The sequence below is a fragment of the Excalfactoria chinensis genome, chromosome 13, assembly GCF_039878825.1.
Source record: "Excalfactoria chinensis isolate bCotChi1 chromosome 13, bCotChi1.hap2, whole genome shotgun sequence".
Classification (NCBI taxonomy): domain Eukaryota; kingdom Metazoa; phylum Chordata; class Aves; order Galliformes; family Phasianidae; genus Excalfactoria; species Excalfactoria chinensis.
The window spans coordinates 1,445,364-1,468,940 of NC_092837.1; the positions used below are offsets into that span (position 1 = coordinate 1,445,364).

Here is a 23,577-nt window from a genome sequence, read left to right on the forward strand (position 1 = left end):
GCCGCGTAACGGGAGGGAGCGCGCCGGTCCCGCTCCGGGGTTACGGCTCCGTTCTGGGGGCGGCGCTGCGGCCCGCACAGAGGCGGGGCGGCTCCGGGCGGCGTTCTGCCGCGGGGTGACTGTCCCCGCCATCGTCGGCACGGCTCCGCCCGGAGCGCCCCGCTGCTGCAGCCCGGGGCAAGTCGTGGCGCTGTCGGTCCGATCCGCCTGGCAGCCCCGAGCCTTGGGCCGCGCTCTGCTCCTCACGGGCGGCCCGTGCTTTAGTTCGGGGAGAAATAACCGTGTGTGAGGAACGCGTGGAGAAAGGGATGATCTATGAGTGAACCAGTGACGTTGCGGCCCTGCCGGCCCGGCTCCCGGACAGACCCCGCGGGGCGATCGGAGCTCGGATCCCGTCACACCCGGCCCCACACCCGGTACCGCCCGGCGCTCCGCCGCATCCCCGCGGTTCCCATGGCGACGCCCTGCCCCGGCCTCGCCCCGCCCACCTCCCCCTTTCCGCTCACTCCATTGGCTGCGGCCCGGCCCCCGTGGTTGCAGGGGGCGGGACGAGCCCCTCCTTTCCTTGCGAGCCATTGGCTGCGCGGCATCCGCAGCGCGCGGGGATTGGCCGCGACCCGGGACGGCGGGGGGCGGGCGCAGGCGCGGTGCTGTTATTGTTCCGTTGTGCGGCCCCGCGGCTCCTGCGACCGGCGCCGATCTCTGCCCGTGCGGCGCCGCCATGCCGGTGAGTACCGCCGGGGCACGGGCTCGTGGGGAGGGATGGGGGCTGGATGGGGGCTGGGGGCGCCGCGGGCCGCTTCCCTCCCTCTTTCACTGACGGGAGCCGCGGCCCGTGCGGATCTCAGGGGCGGGCCCGGCTCGGGGCCTGAGGATGACGGCGCGATGCTCGGTGTCGCCTCACTGCAGCGTCTGTCCCGTCCCGGGTGCAGCAGGACGCTGCGTCTGTCAGAGCCTGTGCTGAGGGCACTGCGGGATCCGGTGGTCAGGAGCTCGGGGGGCGGTTTGTGCCTTGCTGACAGCCGAGGTGTGGGTTTAGACACAGCTGAGTGCTCCGTGGCGTCAGTCAGTGGGGCGGCACCTCGGGCTGTGCACAGAGGCTTTTGGAGCTCCGCTGTCAGGAGAAGCACTGACAGCGTTGTAAGTCAGTTTGGTGTCAAAATCCACATCTATAACAGGGAGAGAAAGGTTACGTGAAGTCCTGCGAGCCAACCTTTGAGTTTTCAAAGCAGTTAACGTTCAGCAGACGCACTGAAGCCTGTCTGAATTCCCTTCAGCCAATGCTCGCTGCTGTCTGCTGATGTCATCGGCGAGGTTTGAGGCAGTTTCCTTGCGCTCTCTATTCAGACAACAAGCTCCATGAATTTAAAGGAGCGGCACAAAAGCCTCTGCTTCCAGCAAGCTGTTTGCAGGCACAAAGCTGTTTGCTGGAGTATTGCACAGATGAATGAAATTCTCAGGTTTTACTCGATTGGTTTCCACATCTGCAAACAGAAGATTGCTTTGACTGAATAAGTGCAGGGTATTCCCTTAGCTTTAATTATATACCAGTTCTGGTCTAAGTGTGGCTTTTATGATTCTGCTGAGAAGTATGCATCTACAGCTTAAGCACATGGGGTTGTTACAGTAATGCTGCAGCCTGTGAGTGTTTTGCCTTTTCATAATTGCAGATCAACAAGCCTGAGAAGCTGGACAGGCCGGAGAGCTGCGATAATGTCAAGGTGGTTGTTCGATGTCGGCCCCTTAATGAGCGAGAGAAGGCGACAGGGTACAAAATGGCAGTCAGCGTGGATGAGATGAGAGGGACCATCACAGTCCACAAAACAGACTCGTCCAATGAACCTCCCAAGACATTTACATTTGACACTGTTTTTGGACCAGAGAGTAAGCAGCTGGATGTCTATAACCTAACTGCGAGACCTATTATTGACTCCGTCCTGGAAGGCTACAATGGTAAATTCCTGGTTTATTTCAGTGTTCCCATCTGTGTTCCTTGTGTTGCTGGTGTCCCTGATGACCTAGCAGGGAGTCTTCTCTTATGAGGGCCACATCTCTCTGTTGTTTCTATTCTGGCCTCTGACCTACAGCAACCAAAAGGTACTGCTTACTGAGTACCCACCGTGTTGGTACATGCTGAGATTGCTAACAGTGGGAGATAGTAGTGAGCAGTCTTGGCTGAGGTTGGTGAGCTGTGTGTTTTCATTCTCTGTCTTCTGTCTGCAAAAGAAAAAAAGCTTTATTTCATTATCAGAATTCTCAGCGACTCTTCGCTATGCAGTTTCAGTAACGCAGCAGCTGCCATGGTCCTGCAGTATCTAGGTATGAGTGTTCTTCTTGTGCATCTAAGTGCTGCATTTTCATCTCTAAAACTTGCTGTTACAAACTAAGATGACTAGTTACCCACATCAGCCCTGCCTGGCAGATAATTGGTTGCTTCCTGCAGCTGGAAAGAATATGTCTGTGGTTTTGTGTTTGTTATGCATGTAAATACTACATGTAGAAGAAAGAATACACCAGTAAGGTAACAAATTACTGCTTTCTGTAACTGCTTTTCATCTGTGCTGTAAGCGGCAGATTAAGAAGGTTTTTAAAGGTTTTGCAAAATACTTAATAATCTTTTGTGCTAACACACCCATCTTCAGCTGATTAAAATTCATTTCCTCCCAACAGTAATGCCAGTGACTTGGCAATGAAAGTAGAAGCTTAATTTGAGTTGAGTTTAATTTGTGCTGGGGCAAAATTAGTTAACCTGTGTGTTTCTGGAATGTCTGAGCTGAGATCTTAGTAAACCTTCTCATTGGCTTCCTTGGGGATGGTTGTCTAGTCCAAATTGTGGCTGTATTTGCAGGCTCAGAACTGGACACTTGTACTGTGGCCTGCATTGTAGGAGCCTCATGTTTCTGCTGTGGCTTAAAGTGCTGGCTGTCATTGGTTTTGTGGTTGGTATGTAATGATCTTTCTCTAATTGACAATGCTGTTAATTAGTCTGGTTTTAATTATTTGTGAGCCCAAAGTGTACCAGTTCTCTATCCTTTAATTGCTCTATAAAGCTAAAACAAGCTGACTTTTTCTTAAATATTTTGCAGGCTGGATAAAGCAGTGGCTTGAGCATTTTTTGCTATGGTTGTCCAGCATTTCTGTTTCTCATAGCATTGAATATTACATACTGTAGAGGGTGAAAAGTTTCAAGTTCATAAAAATGTGTTCAGTGCTATCAGGCTTAGAATTATGAGGTAAAATTGCAGTTATAGCAGCTTTGTTGCTCTCATTAATATGTTCTTGTTCTTCAGGCACCATTTTTGCATATGGGCAGACTGGAACAGGAAAAACTTTTACCATGGAAGGGGTCAGAGCAGTTCCTGAGCTTAGAGGCATCATTCCAAATTCCTTCGCCCATATATTTGGTCACATTGCCAAAGCAGAGGGGGATACAAGGTAAACAGCTTCCCTTTACTGCTCCTGTCTTTTGTTTGTCCATCTGTAGAAGTCTGACCTCAGCAATGACTTAGGCCATTCTTGATGGGGTGGCTGTAATGTATTTACATATGGGAGCTTTTTCTTTGCATTTTGTGTCTCCTGGACTTATACTTAAAATTATCTTTTTAAGAAAGCTTCCCAACTGTTTGCTTTCAGGTTTTTAGTTCGTGTGTCTTACCTGGAAATTTACAATGAAGAAGTGCGGGACCTGCTAGGAAAAGACCAGTCACAGAGGTTAGAGGTGAGCCTACTGTTCTGACTCTGATGCTTATTCCACATCCTCAAGCAATATTATTGTAAAGACTAGAGAGCATCTGAAGGGAGCTGGGAGGTTGGACTCCTCAGCATTTAAGATACAGTAGCAGTTAGATATCACCACTGTTTTCTGAGTCTTTTCAATTTGTTTTGTTGTACAGTGAGAAACTGACTTTCTGCTGAGTCAGTTTTGTCCATGCAGTTCTACTGTGAAGGCCTCTTGGCAATCATTCTAGGAGTTAGCGACTGAGATTTGAAATCTGTTTGCCTCTAGGGAGTACCGGTGAAGTATTATTGTGTATGAGTCTTGATTCTTGAGCTACTATTTTGGAATACTGCAGTGTTCTCTTTTCAAACTAGAATATGGGGGAATAAATAACTATACTAATACAGTGCCACTGAGAATTGCTGTGTGGGCTCTAAGGATGCTCTCTCTAAACTGTTTCTCTCTTAGGTTAAAGAGAGACCTGATGTGGGAGTTTATATCAAAGACCTTTCAGCTTATGTCGTAAACAATGCAGATGATATGGACAGAATCATGACTCTGGGCCACAAGAACCGTACGTAGTCCCACAGTGGGCAGGCTGACAGCTCTGTCAGACAGAGTGAGGGTCTGATTTTGAGGCTTTAAGAGATCTTGCTTCTAGACATAATGCTGGAGAGCTTGACTTGTTCAACTGAGCAGAGCAAAATGGATGTCCCCTCCCTAATGCCTCCTGTGCAGGGACAGGTGACGAAGACTGTGCCTTGGTCATCCTGTCAGGGAGGAAACATTGAAGGCAGTCAGCATTGTCAGGGCTACTAGTGCTTATCATGGTTCTTTCCTCCTGTTATAATCTGGATGAGCAAAAACCAGCCCTGTGCTGTGAATAGGAGGTTGTTGATGCTTTCTGGAAGACTTAATTAAGGCCTTTTATGAATTAAAATTCTGACTTACTATTGCTGCTCACATGGATCGCTTTACTCTTATTTATTAAAAAGAAACAATGCAGCTTTTTGCAGCTGTGAAAGTGCTAGGCTAGTGATTTATTTATTTATGTTTTATTTATTGCAACTTTTAAACAGAAACAAATGAGAGCTACTGCTACTCTTGAGATGGGACCCTGTGGTCAGCTTGAGCCTAATGAAGGCAGCAACACTTCTAGTCTAGGCTGTAGGTGTGCTACAGCTTCAGTATCCAGCACAGTTTCCTGAGTCTGAGCAGCTTTTCCATCTTCTGAAAAAATGGGTTGAATGTAGAGTTGGGAATAAATCTCCTTTGGAGCATGAAGAATGTTACAGGAGTGTGACTCATTAATCTGTTTCTCAATTAAAAGGTTCTGTTGGTGCCACAAACATGAATGAGCACAGCTCTCGCTCACACGCCATCTTCACTATCACCATTGAGTGCAGTGAGAAGGGTGTTGATGGAAACATGCACGTGCGCATGGGCAAACTGCACCTTGTGGATCTTGCTGTAAGTAGAACCAGCAGCATCTGCCATGAAATGTGGTGGGCATGGCTCCTCAGTACTGTAAAAGGCTTTGAAGCCCACAGTTCTGTCTGACTGTTGACTTCTGTGAAGTATTCACTCAAGGCTTTAAGCCAGATGTGTACCAGAAAGAGCCTCTAGTGTATATGACCTTGTATTGGTAAAAGGGCTCTGTTCTTCCTGTGAAGTAATTGTAAGTAATATAGGCTACTCTGAAAAGAGCACGCTGCATATCAGAACTGGATCTTTACAGTCTTTTCCAATGTAACCACTGTAGGGGATTGTGACCATGCAGTTGTGCAAGCTCCCACCCTCTGTTGCTCACTTTGAACCAATGTAGTTGTGCTGGTAAAAAGGCTTTGTAGCCCAGATTTTACACTGGGGTATCTTTGCTTGGAGAAGAGGCAGGGAAGGGGACACTCAAGGCCCTGGATGCCTGTGTGTTATCTGTTACTTCATTTACATAAGGCATGTTTAGGTCATGCTATGAAACTACCTGTAAAACAATTGCAGTGACACTTTATTCCCTTCACCTCCTGGCAGAGAAAACAGGAGCTGAGGTGCCTTGTAACTTCTGACTTGTTTCTAGCAATATTTTCATGCACAGGGACAAAACCGTAGTTTTTTCAGTTGTGTTACTTCCAACAGTTTGCTGGCACTGAAAGCTTCAGTTGATACCTGTTGTTTGTCTTGTTAATGATGTTTGAAATGCATTGCTAGGTCTTCTAGTAATGATTGAGGTGCTTAGTGATTTGACCATTAGCAATGCTTTAGGGGGTAGCTGTGCTATTTGCAGGGAGATCACATAACAGATTTTGCTGCAATTCCTTTTGCTTCCTGTTCCCTTTCCAGGGTTCTGAAAGACAAGCGAAAACTGGAGCAACGGGGCAGCGACTGAAGGAAGCTACCAAGATCAACCTCTCTCTTTCTACACTGGGGAATGTCATTTCAGCGCTGGTGGATGGCAAAAGCACTCATGTGCCCTACCGTAACTCCAAACTTACGCGACTCCTTCAGGATTCGTTGGGGGGCAACTCCAAAACCATGATGGTAAGCTCCAGGATGCTTTCATAAATTCCAGCTGTTGATCTCTGTTTCTACAGGGATAGTATAGAGACTTTACCACAGGAAGAGCCTGCCAGTTACCTGTTCTTTTCAGAGCATTGCAGTTGAGAAAACTTTTTTCATGCTTTTGCTGTCTCTTCTCTACACAGGCAAGGATCTAAGCAAGGTGTAAATACACGTGTGAGAACAAGTAACAGCTGTGCTTAGGTAGACAAAAGCAACCATGATGCAGAAGCAACAGGAAAGCTTGGGAAAGGGTGGCAGTACCATATTGTTGGAGCTGGGGCTGGGTCCACATGAAATCATTTGTCATGGACTCTGATTTGTTATGCTCCATTAACTTGTTCTTCCATGTGTTAGTGTGCAAACATTGGTCCAGCAGACTACAATTACGATGAGACTATCAGCACTCTCAGATATGCGAACCGAGCCAAGAACATTAAGAACAAGGCCAGGATTAATGAAGACCCCAAGGATGCTTTGCTTCGTCAGTTTCAGAAAGAAATTGAAGAGCTTAAGAAAAAACTGGAAGAAGGTGAGATTCCCCTTCCCCCAGATATTTCTCTCTAGACTCATTCTGCTTGTGTGAGAAGTCTACACTGTTTGAAAATGTCATATGAATTCAGTAGCTGATTGCAAGTCATTATTCTGGCTGTGATGACCCAGCAGGATGCTCTCAGTGCAGGGCCTGGCTTTGCCCGCCAGGTGGCACTTGGCACTAGCATAAGGTGATGGACTGTAGACTGAATTTAGCGTGCTGAGAACCTAGGGGGTCTCTGGGTATGACTGGTGTAGGGATTTAAAGTGCATGATAACAAAAGCTAAATGTTTTCTTTGCTTGAGGAAAGATGCAATTAGGACTAAAATGAAATGAATTTGTATGGCTGGAACTGAGACTCACTATCTAATCAGTGCATAGAAGAAACAAGAAGCTTCTTTAAGCTTTGGAACTTGTGATAGTGGGCTTTCGTGGGCTTGTGATAGTTATTACCAGCATTCAAGGATTTTTCAAAAGGATTCTTCCTGAATAGTGCCCTTGGTATAACATCCATCTCCAAAGATGCTCACAGTACAAAATAGCTCTATCGGTATCTTCAGCAAGGCTTACTGCTTGGAATCTATACCATTAAGGAGAAGCAGGAAATAGTAATACTTTCTTCAGGGACTGGAATCTAGACATAGCCATTTCATCCCTAGCATGCTGAGGGTGACTTCTTAAAGCTGTAGGTACTAAACTGTGAAACAGATAGCTTAGTTTATTTGACCATTTTCTGTCTCTGATAGAACTGAAGGTACTGTGAATTTTTTCTTAGACAACATAATGTAGCATTACAAGGATCTGAGAATACTTACCATAGTGTTATACACACTGACTTGGCAGCATTATATGGTTTACAATAATCTTCCTTAATTTTCCAAAGCTATTGCAAACTATCTCCTCAGGAGTTACTGATTTCTGCAGCTACTCATAAACTGGTATCAGATACTGCTGGCTTCAGATAAGTGCTGCTGTCACAATAACAAGTTGATGTTATTGGAAGGCTCCGATCAAGGAAAGTGCATCACAAAGCATACTTTTTGTTTCTAGGAGAAGAGATATCTGGTTCTGAGACAAGTTCTTCATCTGAAGAAGATGAAGAGGACGATGGGGAGATTGGAGAAGATGGGGAGAAGCGGAAGAAACGTCGGGGTAAGGCAGCAGAGAATCCTGTCAGTGCCACCAATTTCCTTTTGCCCAGCAGCTAGAGTCAGGAACTATAGAGCCAGGCAGGGAGAAGTGGAGTTGTAGGGTTGCCCTACTGCCGCTGCAATTATCATGCCTCCCTAGAAACATAGCTATTTGGTGCTGTCTCTGTAGATGGACAGCTCCAATCCTGTGTGGTATTTGCTTCCACTTGGGTAGTTGTGCTTGTGGTAACATCATCTTCTGTGGTGGTTCCCTGGTTGCCGCAAGGTGGCTGCGTATGGCTTGTGACTCATGTTGTGGAACTTCCCCTGCTCACTGAAATGGGAGGAGGAAGACACCAAAAATCAGTGGTAGACAGATGTATTCTTTTATAGCCATTCTCATGGCTAGATGGGGATTTTGGCTGTGGTTTAGGCAAAGGATTCATCTGTCCTGTGGATGTTCAGTAACTGGCTTCATTCTGGCATCCTGTTTTATGCTGGTACAGGAAAAACTTGACCTTTGGGGGTGTCTGTGTGCTAGCTGAAAAGCTGAATGGGAGCTACTCATCCCTTATTTGGGAGCACTCTGGAAATCCCGTGACAAAGTCTACTTTGTCCTACACTGTGATAAACTAGCCCGTGGTGTCTAAGCCACAGAGAATGCTGCTGAGCCTAGACTTATAGGTCATGGTGTACCATGGAGAACTGTGGTTTGTAGGGAGCCTGCTATGCCCCTGGGAACTTAGTTTATCTGTGGGGAGTAGGGAAGTCAAGCCCAGTGCTATGCTTCAATTTCCAATTTGTCCAGCAAGTGCTGTCATTCAAACTGCCTTCCTGTCTTAAAGTACTCACATCTGTTTAAACAGCATTCCTGCATTAAATAGATTACCCTTCATTCTGATATCTGTCCAAGCAGAATCATAAATGACACCTTCCGAACCTTGTGTTGGTTGTAATACACCTTTTTACTACATTTTTCCCCATTGGTTCTTTCTAGAAGCAGGAATCCATCAAGAAATAATTTCTACCCAAATCCACCACAAGAGAAAGCCATCTTTAAAACACTGCTTGAAAAGAATAGGGGAGAAATAGCTGTCACTTAGCTAGAGCAGCCTGTTTGGAAGTTAAGTTCCCTAAGTAAGGCTGTGCTCAGCAGGAGCTTGCATAGTAACTGTCCCTGTGTAAGCTGATTCTCTCTTCTAGACTGATAAATGTACATTGCCGTGTACATAACAGTGGAAAAGACTCCTGGTCACCAAATCTTCTATTAATGTAGATATCCACAGCCACCTTCACTGTGATCTGTTTTTCTGTGCTATTGCTTGAAATAGAAGCAGCCTTGGCATGAGATTTTAAGCTGTAGGCTTGTTAAGATGGGTTTTAACTGAACTGTCTCTCTGAGCATGCCGTTCTGTGCTTGGAAGCGATGGCTTTGCAAGCTGAATCTGGGAGGGATTCTAGCAAATGCTTCCTAATGAGAACTCTGTGCCTTTTAAAACTATTTTGCCATTTCTTCTGGGTTTCTTTTCCTTAGAACTAACTTCCCATCTGCATGTTTCTTCCTCTCTGGTTTTTCTGTGGGACTCATTTCTGTTTTCCAGGCAGTAGCAGCAGCAGTAGTTCAGACTCCACATGCTCTGTCATAGAGAAACCTCTGGATAAGTCCTTCACTAGTGAGTGGGCGCTCTTAAGTCCTTTAAGCTTTGGCCTTTCCATGATCTGTGCATTTCATTTTGCGATGCTGCACTCTTCCCTGCTATGTCTATTGGAAGATAAATAAATCTGAACTTATAACTTGGCTAAAGCATGCCTTTCCTTTGTTGCTTTCACGCTTGTGATGGTGGTTTGATGTGCACGTTGTCAGCAAGACATGAGAATGGAGAGCAATTCAGTAGGCTTATTTAACAAGATTTAAAGACATTTGGGAAACATTAGGTTGAAAGTTTGCAATTCCCGTTTTTAAACAATCCCTCTAAAATGTCAGAAAAAAGTCTGAGCATCTTTCTTCTTGGAAGGTGTTACATTGCATTGGATCTTGCCTTCCTAAAGCTAAGTTTGGAGTGAATGAATGAACAGTACACAGTTAAGCTACACTAGTTTTGTGCTTGCAAGGAAAACTTGGTAACACTTTGGTTTTATTTTGGCAGACCTTCAAAAAACAAACCAAAACCTGGGCAGTGGTTGCTGCTTTTTCTCCAGACCGCCTCATGACATTAAGCTTTTGGTCACCACAGGAGGGCATAGTTGAGAAGAACAAAGGGTCTTGATTTCTAGCAGCGAGAAAAGTTTGGTCTGCTGCTGGTCAAAGAAAGGAACCTGTTTCTTTGAACAACTTACAATCACTATATGCTTTTATACAAACAAACAAATCATATTTTGGACCTTGACTTGACCAGTTGTTCTGGTTACACTGTGTAGATGTAATCCTCACTTCTGCGTGTGGAGAACCTGGGAAGTCCTGCTGTATAGTTAGACCTAAGTAAATTTTTCTAGTTGTTTTGGTATAAAGCATCAGCTCAGGGGAAGCGTGGTCACAGGTAAGAGGACTTATAGCTTAAGTGTGACCTATGGATAATGGTGTTACACCTGGAAACCTGCTTGCTTCAAACTTGCTCTTTCAAAGCTTGCTTGAAACCTGGATGTTTCTCTTTGGATGAGGACAGTTAACAGCAAACCACTGATGTGGTGCTGGATGGATCAGTCCATCTCCTTCAAGTCTGAAGATGCTGTAGAAGTTGCACTGAGCTTTTGTGGTTCATCTGTGTGGTTTGGGATATTAACTGTCCTCACGTGTAGCCCTTTTGCATGTGGTGCCTTTCATCTTTTCCCTGACCTGCTTTTTTTACTGCATTTGCTTAAATAACCAAAACTGGCTCTATACCTCTATGGAAGCATCAGTTACTGCCAATTAACCTACTAATACGTTATGTGCAATTGTCAATATCTTGCAAAAAATTGGCTTGGTTTAACTTGGTTAAAACTTAAGTCTTCTGTATGCTAAGATTTTGCAGGTAATTTAAGAGAATTGGCTGCCTTCAGGAAGGGGAAAAAACACTAGGTCTGTTAATCAAGAAGAAATCTACGATCTGTTTCTTAGGGCATGATCTTTGCGGCAGGCTCGTAATGTTACACTTAAGTTCTGCATTGAATTGGATGGGCAGGAGAATGCAGGAGTGAGCTGAAACTATCCTGGATGTGCAAAGGACGTTACAGAAACATTCTGTGCTTTAGCACAAGATCACGATTCGTTAATATTCACTCTAATGGAGTTTCATTTTTTAGTGATGATTATCCTGTTTTCTACTCTAGAAACATGCATGTAAAATCAGTGCTCTGTTCTGATGCTGATAAACTTTGTTCCAAACGATCATGCAATAATATATTTTGTTTCCTCCTTTTTATGTGTACGCTGCCTCTCTGCGATGTGCTTTCTCCTTCCTCTTAATACAAGATCAAGCAGGTTGGTGTAATTTTGATTTTTCACTAATAGATTTTTCAGCTCCTTGAAATACAATTGCAGAGCTCATTAAAGGGTCCTCCAGCTCAGCGTGGTTCACTCTTCTCCAAAACTGAGAATACACAGGGCTGTGTAATAATATGTTAGAAACCTTTATCTGGTTCACTTCTTCATTTGATGATCTCTGCGTAGCACTTGGAAAATAAAACTTTGAGTTTGGGTTACTTGAAAACTAACTAGTTTCTGCAGATCCAGAAATGAGTATTAAGTATCTAGTTCCTAAATTTAGCAGGTGGAAACCAAGATATTTTCTGCTGTAGCGCTGAAGTCCTTACAGTGCTCTTGTGTGCATGCATGCTTACAGGTACCAGTGTATCTTTACCTCTGCTGGAGGATACAAGTGAATATAAACAAAAGTGCATGGTATGAGGACTGGAGGAAATGAGGCCTTTTAGTGAGCAACAACATCTTCAAGTGTGTTTTGACCATATGCATTACATCACTGTGAAAGTCCCTTAATTCTAGATAGCTTCTATTAGTTTCTAGCCATCTGGATTCTGTGGATAATTCTCTCATGTCCAGAGAAGAGCAAAACAAAGTGAAGGGTTTGTCATTTTGTAATGATTAAAGGGGGATGTAAAACTTGTGAGAGACTTATGGATTTGGGGAGATCTGTACAGGCTGGATTCATAGTATCATCATAGTATCGTGCGAGTTGGAAGGGACCTTAGAGATCATCGAGTCCAACTCCCGGGTTTCAAGCCCTCTGTGTAGCGAAGCGGCACTTCTACCCCCTGCTCCACAGGGGGGATTCGAACCCGGGCCCTTCGGTGCCGCAAGCAGCACTTTATACCACTGCGCAGTCTTTTGTTTTCCTTCTACTACGTAATTAAGGTATCCAAGATTCCAACTCAGGCTTCTCCTTAGCCAGTGTTTCTTTTCCACAAGTATTCTTCATGCGTTTTGTTCAGGTTTTTATGTTCTAGTGCATAGTTCTATAGTACTCCTTCATTGTCAGTACTGGAGGCAAATAAGCAGGCATTAAAATGGAATTTTAAAGACTGAGATGTGCTCATCTCAGAATCCGTGAGTTCTGACGTTGATAACTGCACTTAAACATTTAATTTGTGATACAGAGACTGTATTATTTTTTTGATATTTTTTTCCCCTTTCTTTGAAAGGCAAAAAGAAAGTTTCCCCTGATAAGATGGTAGAGATGCAAGCAAAGATTGAAGAGGAGAGAAAAGCTCTTGAAACTAAACTTGATATGGAAGAAGAGGAAAGAAATAAAGCCAGAGCTGAACTGGAGAAGAGAGAAAAAGATTTGCTTAAAGCTCAGTGAGTGCCCTGCTCTGAGTAGTTTTTGTGGTGTTGTGGGTTTTTCCTCCCTTAATCTACAAGTCAGATACCAATATGTGGAGATGCATAGTGAGATGCTAGTCGAGCTTTGTGTAAGCTGAACATCAGCTCTTGCTGTTATCAGAGTGAAAGAGGAGCTTCCTCTCTGCTTGCAGATTAGAGCAGGTAGCAAAAAGGAACATTCTTCTTCCACCACTCTTCTCTTAGCCTTATCTAGTTGAGATGGCCTAGAAACTTAAAATGAATACTCTGAACTCTAAAGACCAGTGAAGAGCAGCAGGACTGCTGTATTGCTTGCCAGTGGGCAGTAGCTGTATAGCAAAGTGAATTTCATACAGCTTGTGCCCATGTTGTGGGCATGCTACTGTGTGTAGATGTTCTCCATGATGGAGCTGAGAAGCTGCTGAGATCACACTTGCTTATACAGGTCGGACAGTCTCTCCCTCAGCAGAGGCTGCTCAACAGCTGCTGGCATTCCTGGCTTACCTCTCAGCTGCACTGCTGAGACCTTATTTTACTTGCTTCTGTTCCATTACAACCTGTTGCAGTATGTCTGAATCCCAGCATCATTGTGCTGGGCCCTTGGAGAGGGAGGGAGCACCCTGCGTATCCTGGTAGCACCACTGGCGCCTGGCAGCCCCTGACAGAGGGAAACTGCAGCAGGAGAGACTTGTTTGCTGAGTTGGTTTTGTTTGCATGAAAGTGATGGGAGCTGGAGTTAAGGAAATCTCTGCACACTGCCTCACCCCTACTTTGAACCTTTGGCAGCTGGGCAAGTTTTTCGAGCCCTATGAGTGCTGTCTGGGCTGTAAAAACTGAGCTAAACCTGCTGCCTTGTAAGCACCGTAAGACAGGAAGTTCCCAGCTTTACCTGTCTCTGTCTCTAGACAAGAGCACCAGTCCCTTCTGGAGAAACTGTCTGCGCTGGAGAAGAAGGTGATTGTAGGAGGAGTGGACTTGCTGGCAAAAGCAGAAGAACAAGAGAAGCTTCTAGAAGAATCTAATATGGAGCTGGAAGAACGAAGGAAGAGAGCAGAGCAGCTTCGCAAGGAACTTGAGGAGAAGGAGGTGAGTTATACTCCCAGCTATCTGGAAGTGGTAGACACTGTGTTACTTGTCTTTGCCTCTTTGTGTGGATGAAATGTAGCACTACTCTGAAGTACAGTAGAAATCAAACATTTTAGAGGCATGTATCACCTGCAGGACAGTGCAGTCATCGTGAGTGTCAGCCAGTCTGGCTAAGCCAGGTGTCTGTGCCCTTGGCAAATGCTTTGTTTTGTCCAGGTAGCTTCCCTTCCTGTTCATACTGCTGCAAATATTTTCTTTGATTATGCTAATGTGTGGATGTGTGTTAAATATTGCTTACAGCAAGAACGCTTGGACATTGAGGAGAAGTATACCAGCCTCCAGGAAGAAGCACAGGGAAAAACAAAAAAGCTGAAGAAAGTTTGGACCATGCTTATGGCTGCAAAATCAGAGGTCAGTGTTCTGAAGCATTCGGCTTGTGGTGGAGTAACTGTAGGTGGAAAGAGCAAGCCATCAACTTTGTCGCTCTGGCTTGAGTGCTACTGGTTTAGAAATACTCGTGTGCTGTCTGCTCGGTTTATGCAACTTTAAAGAACAAATCAAGCTTCGTGTCAGATCTGCATGGGGATACATTGTGTAGAGCTTTTCCATAAGGAAAACCAGTGGTTGTTTCAGAGCAAAGTTAAAGTTGTTTGGCAGTCCAGTCTCCTGCTTTGCAGCTGCTCAAATCCACATCTTCTCTTAGCTTGCTGCTCTTTGTGCATGTTGCTCTTATTCTCTCTCAGTCACATTCCATCAGTGTGCCACTTGGCTGGTATCTAGACTCCCTGATTCATGAAAAGCACGTTTTTGTCTTTCGGAGCTGAGATTTTCCTTGGGATCTTGCCAGATACAGAATTTGTTTGCACACTTTGCCTGCTTTTGATGTAGAACTTGGACTGACAGAGGGCTAATTTCATCTTTTTTGAAGCCAAGAACTTAATACTTTTAAGTTCTTTTAAGCTTTTAACCATCTCTGAGCTAAAATGTTTGAGAGGGTTTGTTCTTGAGAGAAATATTCTGGTACTTCTAACTAGAGTTTGCTTTCATTTCTCAAAAACATACAGGCAGAAAACAGTTCTTTTAAGTTGTTACCGTGTCTTATATTAAATCTGACCTCTCAAATGCTTTGTCCACAGATGGCAGATCTGCAACAAGAGCATCAGAGAGAGATTGAAGGTTTACTGGAGAATATTCGGCAGCTGAGCAGGGAACTTCGTCTTCAGATGCTTATCATAGACAACTTCATTCCTCAGGACTACCAGGTACAGATGAAGAGCTGAAGCCTTTGATGTGGTCGTGTACAGTATTCAGTTAGTCCTCTAGCATTATTTAGTCCATCAACAAATGGAATGAGTTGGCTTCCAAAAGGCATTGACAGGCAACTTGTCTGACACTTCCCTGTTTAGATGTAGTACAAATGGGCATATGTGTAATGTTCTTACTGCTATTATGATTGCATTGACATATGGTAAATCCATGCTTTAGTGGGAACTTCATTGTGCACAGCTTGGGAGTGATGTTTTTCTGTAGTTTCTGTAGTCTTCAGGTTATAAAATAGGGGTTTTGAATGTGGTGTGGCTGTCTGGATTAAAAATACCTTGGAGTGGTCAAGGCTGTTCTTAAGCAACCTGTCTACACATCTGGAGTGTAGGTTGTGCAGTTCTGTAACCATAACTCTAACTTCTTTCTAGGAAATGATTGAGAACTACGTTCATTGGAATGAAGACATTGGAGAATGGCAGCTGGTAAGCTAGTTTATATACAAGCTAACGTTAGCATAAGCTCTTGAGGAATTTAACCTAGCCCAGAAGTAAACTGATAAAGCTGTACAGTGCTCAGTAAAACTGACTGCATTTCACTAACGGACCTTTCTTGTTTTTAAGAAATGTGTTGCATATACAGGAAACAATATGAGGAAACAGACTCCTGTCCTGGACAAGAAAGAAAAAGATGTGAGTAACTCTTAATAAGACTGTATTGAACTCTGTAGGTCTAAGTTCTGCTTTCTGTGTCTACCACTTTGTATTCATGGGAAAACTGTCCAATTTCAGTTTTCTTGTTGGAAGTCTTTCTACAAAAGTGTAGCTGATCAATGTACCAAACAGTTCTGATATTTTGCTGTTTTTCCTTAGCCCTTTGAGGTGGACCTTTCCCACGTTTACTTAGCTTACACTGAAGAAAGCTTGAGGCAATCTCTGATGAAGCTTGAGAGGCCGAGGACTTCAAAGGGAAGATCCAGGCCCAAGACTGGTCGAAGGTGAAGAACTTTGGAGTATCTGTATGTAATGGGGAGTTTTCCCAGGGGAAGGCTTAAGCTGGTGCCTGCAAACTTGAAACAAATGTTTGTAGACTTATGGCTAAGACAAAATGCTAAAATTCTGCATGATAGAAGGGTTACTGATGTCAGGTGTAGTAGAACCAGGCTGAAATCTTTCACTGTGGTAAAATATTGTCCAGAAAGTTTGGTCTGTGGGGGGGTGGTTTGATTTCCTGATTTCGCATTCCCCTCTTCTGGCTGCTTGTTTTTATTTCACTGATTGCTGGTTCAGTTTAACCAGTGACACGCTGATAGCACATACACTTTCATTACTGGGAAGTTATGTCTGTCAGGGAAGATTTCAGCATGGGTGTTTCTGATCCTTTGTGAAAACAGTGTATGGTTTTGACCTGAGAAGTGTCTGGTCCCTGTCTTTCCTGGACAGTATAATGATGTGTGTGGTATTATTTCTCTTTTCCTTTCTGCTCTCCAAACAGAAAACGTTCTGCAAAGCCAGGCGCTGTCATTGACTCCCTGCTGCAGTAGGTGTGACGTGTTCAGAATTGCCGTAAAAATCAGTGAGTGTGAAAGGTTTGGCCAGAATATGGAATTTGAGATGGCACAGTTTGAAGTGGCTGTGAAATCCATGCCTTGCTGGTATGGAGCTTTAATTAAAATATGTATTTTTCCTTAGTTGCCTGTAAACTGTATGTTATATTAACATAATATTAAACTGGTATATTTTATGGTTGTGAAATTCCATGTGTTAAACAATGTGTTGTGCAGGGAACTGTTGTTGGTAATCTTTCTTGAAATGTATAGAAAATAAGGATTCTAGATGTGTTCAAGTACTAGACATAATAGCTCAAAACGGTTGCTGGAATCCTGAAACTTAATGCTGGTAAATCTGTGTCCTGCTTTGCACATAACTGGCAGCTTTCACTGTTGTCTTCTGTTGCACTGATCTGTTTGGATGCAGTTGCTGCGAACCTTTGAGTTAAGAGCATCAAGCCCTTTTATTTGAATATTTCACTGTAGTTATTAAGCTGATCATATTGTGTATTTGAGATGCAACTCTCTTTATTTGCAGTCTGCTGTACAAAAAGTAGAAGAGTACTTAGAACTACATAAGTCTGAGGTTTGTGGGAAGGGACCATGCTCTGTTTGAGTGCGACACTAGTAGTCTAATGCTTTGATTTTTGTCTATTTGTGTGATCTGCTGGCAACGTGGAGAGTGAGGGCTGATGCACAGATAAGAGAACTCTTCCTCCTCTTAAGGCTGCGTTGCTGCATTGCTTTGGCTGCTTTTTATGCTTCTGAGCTGGAAGCTGTTTTAGTTGGTGTGCATTGTTTTGTTGTAGTCTGGACAGCACGCATTATTTGAGGGGAAGGCTTTAATACTGGAGGGACTGAGCACTATGGCTCCATTGTCTCACCCCTGGCCACAGCTGAGGATGAATTTCTGTGTTGGAACAGGCATGAATCTCCCAGTTTTCCCAGTGCAGTAACATCCCCTGAAATAGCTGATGCTGTTCATGTCTGTGTGCACCACCTCCTGTTTCTGACTATGCTTTGAGGGGAAAGAAATCTGGTCTCTACCGATAACCATTTGTGGTGGCTGCTCTTTTTCTTTCCTTTTTGTGCTGCTAATAAGACACGGAACGCCTCAATACATTGCTTTTGTGTCACAAAAATGCATCTGCTTTGGGCTGTGTGCTGTATTAATACCTGCTGGAGTGCAGCAGCTGCAGGTACCTTAGCAGTTCCCATGTCACCGTGGTGTTAATTAGGTATTCTCTTTCACATAATCTTTGTGTGTTACCTAGAGTTACAAAAAAAGCTGTGATTAATAACACAGACTGGATACTTAAGCTTGTCGTAAGGAGCAAGACATCTTCTTGGGCGTCTCATTCCTGCTGGTAACCATGTCTGCAATTAACAGAACATTCCTGTGAAGTGTTTACTGCCCTTAGAAGCAGACTGCCCTTTCTTATTGTCACAGTGTTGAACTGGATGCACCTTGTGAGTCTGTAACTAAGCTCCAGATGTAACAGTTAAAATTGGTCTTGCAGGGGCATATTTTGATCTGGTGATGCATTCAGTGCAATTCACAATGAGTTCTAAGCTTTCCCTCGTGCTTTTTCTGGAGTGTTTCTCAGGATCATGGCCAGGGAGGAGGAGGTAGGCTTCTTCCTTGGGGGAGCAGTGAGAAGGCCTGGCTTTGTCACCCAAATGCATGAAAGCTGCAAAGACAAGCAGCGGCAGCTTTTTCTAGTCCAGAATTTGGAAAGAGGTCAAGAGTCAGGAGTTTGGTAGGTTCAAAACTAGTTAGATTTCATCTTGAAGAGTTCATCTTGTCTTAGAAACAGGCACGGATGTTCTGGTCTGAGCAGGCTTCCGTCCATTCTCAGAACAAGGGCAAACTTTATTTCCTCTTTTTAATGTCTTGCTGCGCTCCATTCTGTTGCATGGTCTGTTCTTAGGAGTGTTTCTCCTGAACTGTACTCTCAGTTCTCTGAATCCTTCACTCAGCAGACCAGCAGCAGACGAAAACTGGGACTGTGAGTCCTGACTCTGCATTTACAACGTATACAGTTTAATCACAAAGGTGTATGCTTGGCTTGAACTCCTGTTATTTCTGCCGAAAACAAAAGTGCTCTGCATATTTTATAGATCCACGAGGCAGAGAAAAACATCAAATGAATAATTGCACAGCTTTGTAATTAGATGAGAGGAACTGGTTGTGATTTCCTGTTACAGGGGCTTGTTTTGGAGAACAAATTTTCTGCTCTTTCCATAGGGCTTTGTTTTGGCATAGAGCACAGTCTTCATGATGATCTGTCGGCTTACCTTTTCACTGTGCTGTTTTGCTTAAGTTTTGGAAACTTCCTTTCAAAACAGAGCCCTGCTTGCAGGTTTGATGTATCAGCCCTCACTGCAGCTCTGGACAGTCTGCAATGTCAGATGTCCCTTTACCATGTCTTAAAGGGAAAGGACTTAAGTTCATGTAGGTTTTTGATGGCTCAGTCGATGGAGCCATCTCCATCCCAGGCCAGTACATGCCATTTAACTGCAACACGTGTATTATGTGTATTCATTTTTTGCATCTTGTCACCAGAAGCTTCCCCTCATTCCAGCAAATCGCGCAGAGTTTCTCTGGCTGTATGTTGTTGAATGCTGTGTAAATGAATCATTTCAGAATTCACTTGTTATGGAACCTTTCATCGGGTTCAAGGGAAGTGAAAATGGTCCTTAGTGCCTTTCAGTAACTAACTCAGTCTGCACACCCAGCTCTCACCTTTCTCAGCAGTTCTGCTTAGCCAGTTCTGTACATAGGAAAAACTGCTTATCTGTATAACTTGTCTGCCTATTTATTGGTTTTCCAACTGTTTATTTGAATATTCTTTGTTTTATGGTTAAATTTTATTCCCTACACTGTACATATCAGTATTGTGTCCCCGGAGTATGTTCATACCGTGAAATAAAACTCTTGATTCCTAGTTCTACCTCTTTGTTTCTTCAAACAACATTATCCATACAAACTCTTTGTAAATTCCCATGGAGGCAGAAGTGACGTCAGGGAGGAGCAGCTGGAACAGTGTGCGTAGCTGTAAGAGGGTTTGGGGTGTTGGAAGGATGCTGCTGCCAAGCCCCAGGGCAGTGGGCAGCAGTCTCTCATTTGAGCTGCAGGCAGGACAGCATGAGAATGGGTTCAGCAGGGCTGCAGAAAAGATCAGGACTGGGAGATGTGCCCCATGAACCAGCACCACTGCTGGGAGATGCCTGAGTTGCTCTGGGGATGGGAGAGTCTGAGCAGGAGCCACTTCACTGAACTGCAGGCAGTGCTGTGTATGGTCCTGCCTTGTGTGCATGCACCAAACAGCTGCTACTGCTGAGCAGAAGACTTTTCACCCTGACTGCTGTCCTTGAGTTACAGCTCAGGCCTGGTGCACTCTCCATAGCATGAAGGTGTTACCTGCAGTAATGGGAAATGAGCAGCTCTGTTCCCTTTGTGTTGCATTTCTCCTGGAAGATGTCTCAGCCTGCGCATGCAGCAGGTAACAGGTTTTCTGTGGTCTGCTAACTCTGCAGCTTCCCTGAGTATTCTGACTCAGCTGATGCACAAACCAAACCCTTCGGTCCTGGGACTTTCCAAAGCACTCTTCTATGCACTGCCAAAGTTGCAGACTCCTAAATACTTGTGAGGCTGTTCCCTGCAATCAGGGAAAGCCTGACCACTACCCCACAGCTTGGAGTCATCCCTTCCATGGGGTGCTTTTGCTGTGTTCTTTCCCTCTTCTTTTAGCTGGAGCCTCTTTACTCCTTGGCCAGCAAGGCTATGCCAGAGCATAAAGTGAGGGGGGAAATCAAATATATACACTTAACTAATGGCTCCCTCAACCCCATACTCATTACAGCCCTCCCATCTCTAGCTTTAACACACGCTGCTGAGTTTATGCCACATGACCCTGTGAAGTGCAGGCACTTCTCCTGGGCTATTTCCACTCCTTGCAGAGCCCTCCCCTTGTGCCAGTGCAGTCTGAACTCCCTTCATCACACCATCACTGTTTTCTTGCAACTTACATCACTAATCTTTCCTATGCTCTACTTAAGAACTGTAGCACAAAGTCAGCAAATGTACTCAAAATATATATATATTTATTTAAAGAATCTTTATAAATAATTTTGGAAATAGAGTGTCAATATTAATAATTACAAAGAAAACAATAAATTCTCTTTTACTAGTTGTTGGAGGAATCCATGTAGGTGCCCTAGGAACTTCTTCATTGAAGTAGTGTTGCCGGCTGCCACAGGACACGGTGCCTGCAATGGAAGATAGAATGTTAAGGTGTTGGCCCAGCCCCTTGGCTGTTTGAGGGGAGAACTGGGCAGCGCATGGCTGCAAAGTGCTGAGCAATGTGCCCAGAGTGTGTCTTCAAACAGTGCAGAACCCCAGAGTGCAGCACAGCATCCACCTGCACGTGGTGCCGGTGGGGCTGAGGGCAGTGGGCTGCCTTGGGGACAGGCAGAGCCTTACCTTGAGAGAGGTGCTGCTGGCATTCAGCAGCTGACACAAGTTGAGGAAGAGGCCCTGCAGGTTCTTGTGGCAGTGCTGGTTCTCCCAAACAATTGCGGTGGCTTCGCATAAGAGCTCAGTTCTGTTATTTGTCTGCAAGAAAACACGTGGCTGTTTAAGAGACTGCTTTGTTCAGCTTCTTGAGTGGGTTAGAACAGCACAAACAATGCATTTCTAAGGGGCGGGTGGCTCAGCCTCCCCACACTCCTCTCTCCCCAGGTGCAGCTGGATCAGCTCAGCCAGGGTGGCTCTGGGCCTGGGCTTTGTGTAACTGCAGCTCTGCAAATCCTTAGCCCCCATGAGGCGAGAAGAAAAGCGCGCACAGTGGTGAGGAAATCAGTCAGTTGCTTTCCTGGTAGAGTGGTGCCTTCCTGATGCTGCCTGTCTTGGGAAACGTGCAGGGTAGGTGGGAGCTGTGCCTGCTTGCTCCTGTTCCTTCACCTTCCACCCTAAATGCCTCCAGTAAGCAGCTGGTCCAGGCCTGCAGCTGTTGGACGCTCTCCCAAGCCCTGCTCCCTTCTCCCTCTGCCCAGGGACCCAACTCTGTTCCCTGCTTTGTGTCTGCAGGGGGCCCTTTCTGTGAAAACAGGAACTCTGGGGCTGGGCTCTCACCTTAGGCAGCAATTCTGAGAGCAGAAAGAGGCTTTACTATCTGCCATTGAATCTTCTGCTAACTGAAGAGCCTCCTTCCAGATACGGGGCTAAAGAGGGATAGCGCACCTAAGGGTGCCTGAGACACAGCACAATCGGTGTGCGTGGGTGTCTGAGAGTGACACGGGGCTCCAAGGCAAAGGAAGAAGTTCCTCTCTTCCTTTCTGAAAACCCCACACAAACAAGCCTTGTGCTGCTGAAGCACGCGCTCAGCACTGACCTCCCTATGGCCCTTATGGCTTAGGCAGAACCCAGTGGGTGATGGTGGTACCCCACAGCGTGGCACTGGAGGGCTCCTCACCCCATGCAGTGCCCACTTCAGGCTCTTTGCTGCTCTCCCAGCACCTCCCACAGCCCTCTCCCAGCCCTTGTGCTGGCTTTCCTCTTACCTTATTGTCTACAAAGATATCTGTCACATTCATCTTGTCACAGGAAACCTTGAAAGAAAACAGAAGAGAGGAGCAATTTAAGGAGATTGATACCAGTCTGAACACCCGCAGATGGACACAAGGACCGTGCAGGCATCTCAGTGCAGCTCAGCCCTCCCCCCCAGCCCACTGCTGTGCTCCCTACCTCTTTCTGCACGTTCTTCACTATCCGGATGCTCTCCTTCAGCAGCAGTGGGGGTGATGAGCGCAGCACGCATGCAGCCCCGGGGCCGACCAGCAGCACCAGCAGCGCCAGCAGGGTGGGCAGTGAGGAGCTCATGGCCTCTGGGACACACCTGTCTGTGCTTTTCTGGGTGCAACATCTCAATTTATGGCTTTAAAATTGCTGAAACGGAGGGAAAAAACTGATTTTTTTTTCCCTTATCTGCATTTTCCAAAGTTGCTCACATCCATTTAGGAGAACAGGTCTTTTGTGTAAAAGTCAAGGTTTTCTTCTGATCTCGCATTACGTTTCAACGTAGGAAATTTCCACCGTTCAGATAACGGAGGTAGGAGGCAGATGGTGCAAAAAGAAAAGTCCGTGCAGCTTTTTGCTTCTTCATTTCTCCGTATCCCAGAACTTTCTCTCCCCGTGAGGTTCGGGCGCTGTGAGCTGCGCTGAGGACCGCAGAGATGCGACCGCGTGCAGATAACAGAGCAGCGCTGCTTTTTTTCCTCTAAATATCCTCTAAGTGCTTCCACCGCTCGCCTCTCCTGTCATTTGAATATCTCCAAATCATGCAAAGCACCCTTGATGTGCACACAAGTTGGTCGTTATCTCCACCTGCGCAGGGAGAAACAGAAAGCGCTGGGTCAGCGTGGGGCACCGGGACCTCCTGACCTGCAGAGAGCCGCGATGGAGCTGAGAGTCATAGAATCATAGTTTGGTTTGGGTTGGAAAGGACACGTAAAGGCCACTTGGTCCCTCTCTCCACAGTGAGCAGCCGCATTCCCAGCTCTGCCAGTGCTCAGAGCCCCCCAGCCCGACCTGCGCTGTCTGCAGGGACGGGCAGTGCTGCTTCTCTGGGCAGCCAGTGCCTCACCACCTTTAGCATGGACAACTTCATCCTTCTGTTCAGTCTAAATCTCCCCTCTTTGATGGGAAACCGTTTCCCCTTGTCCTGTCCCAACAGACCCTTCCAATGGAGCCCGTCTCCTCCCTTCCCACAGTCTCTTTAGATCCTGACAGGCCACACGGTGAGCTCACCCCAGAGCCTTCTCTTCCCCAGCTCTCCCTGTGACACCCACCAGGACGTGGGGACACGTGGCTGCATGGCTCTGCCCCAACAACACTGAGAGCTGGGGATGCCACGTCCTGCCCTGGCACTGCCCTGGGAGGTGACA

At 45.5% G+C, this 23,577-nt stretch overlaps 2 protein-coding genes across 2 annotated transcripts; one reads left to right on the top strand and one right to left on the bottom strand.

The window, feature by feature from the left end:
- The first annotated feature begins 617 nt into the window (after positions 1-617).
- KIF3A (kinesin family member 3A) lies at positions 618-19,577 on the top strand. The gene is made up of 19 exons (XM_072348650.1): positions 618-727; positions 1,671-1,953; positions 3,291-3,435; positions 3,634-3,718; positions 4,187-4,292; positions 5,049-5,188; positions 6,056-6,253; positions 6,629-6,803; positions 7,857-7,958; positions 9,538-9,609; positions 11,388-11,396; positions 12,575-12,731; positions 13,640-13,820; positions 14,121-14,231; positions 14,957-15,082; positions 15,512-15,565; positions 15,704-15,772; positions 15,953-16,077; positions 16,575-19,577. The coding sequence occupies exons 1-19, from the start codon at positions 722-724 to the stop codon at positions 16,621-16,623; spliced, it is 2,193 nt and encodes a 730-aa protein (XP_072204751.1). The 5' UTR covers positions 618-721; the 3' UTR covers positions 16,624-19,577.
- A 1,205-nt stretch (positions 19,578-20,782) lies between these two features.
- Positions 20,783-22,561, bottom strand: LOC140258327 (interleukin-4-like). The gene is made up of 4 exons (XM_072348517.1): positions 22,379-22,561; positions 22,195-22,242; positions 21,116-21,247; positions 20,783-20,901 (listed from the first exon to the last, which is right to left on the bottom strand). Exons 1-4 carry the CDS (start codon positions 22,511-22,513, stop codon positions 20,791-20,793), a joined length of 426 nt encoding a protein of 141 aa, XP_072204618.1. The 5' UTR covers positions 22,514-22,561; the 3' UTR covers positions 20,783-20,790.
- Between the last annotated feature and the right edge of the window lie 1,016 nt (positions 22,562-23,577).

Coding starts and splice junctions, on each gene's coding strand:
- KIF3A (XM_072348650.1), top strand. Junction 1,954..3,290: donor CGTCCTGGAAGGCTACAATG/GTAAATTCCTGG, acceptor CTTGTTCTTCAG/GCACCATTTTTGCATATGGG. Junction 6,804..7,856: donor TAAGAAAAAACTGGAAGAAG/GTGAGATTCCCC, acceptor TTTTGTTTCTAG/GAGAAGAGATATCTGGTTCT.
- LOC140258327 (XM_072348517.1), bottom strand. CDS start 22,513: ATGAGCTCCTCACTGCCCACCCTGCTGGCGCTGCTGGTGCTGCTGGTC. Junction 22,243..22,378: donor TGAAGAACGTGCAGAAAGAG/GTAGGGAGCACA, acceptor TTTTCTTTCAAG/GTTTCCTGTGACAAGATGAA. Junction 21,248..22,194: donor ATATCTTTGTAGACAATAAG/GTAAGAGGAAAG, acceptor GTTTTCTTGCAG/ACAAATAACAGAACTGAGCT.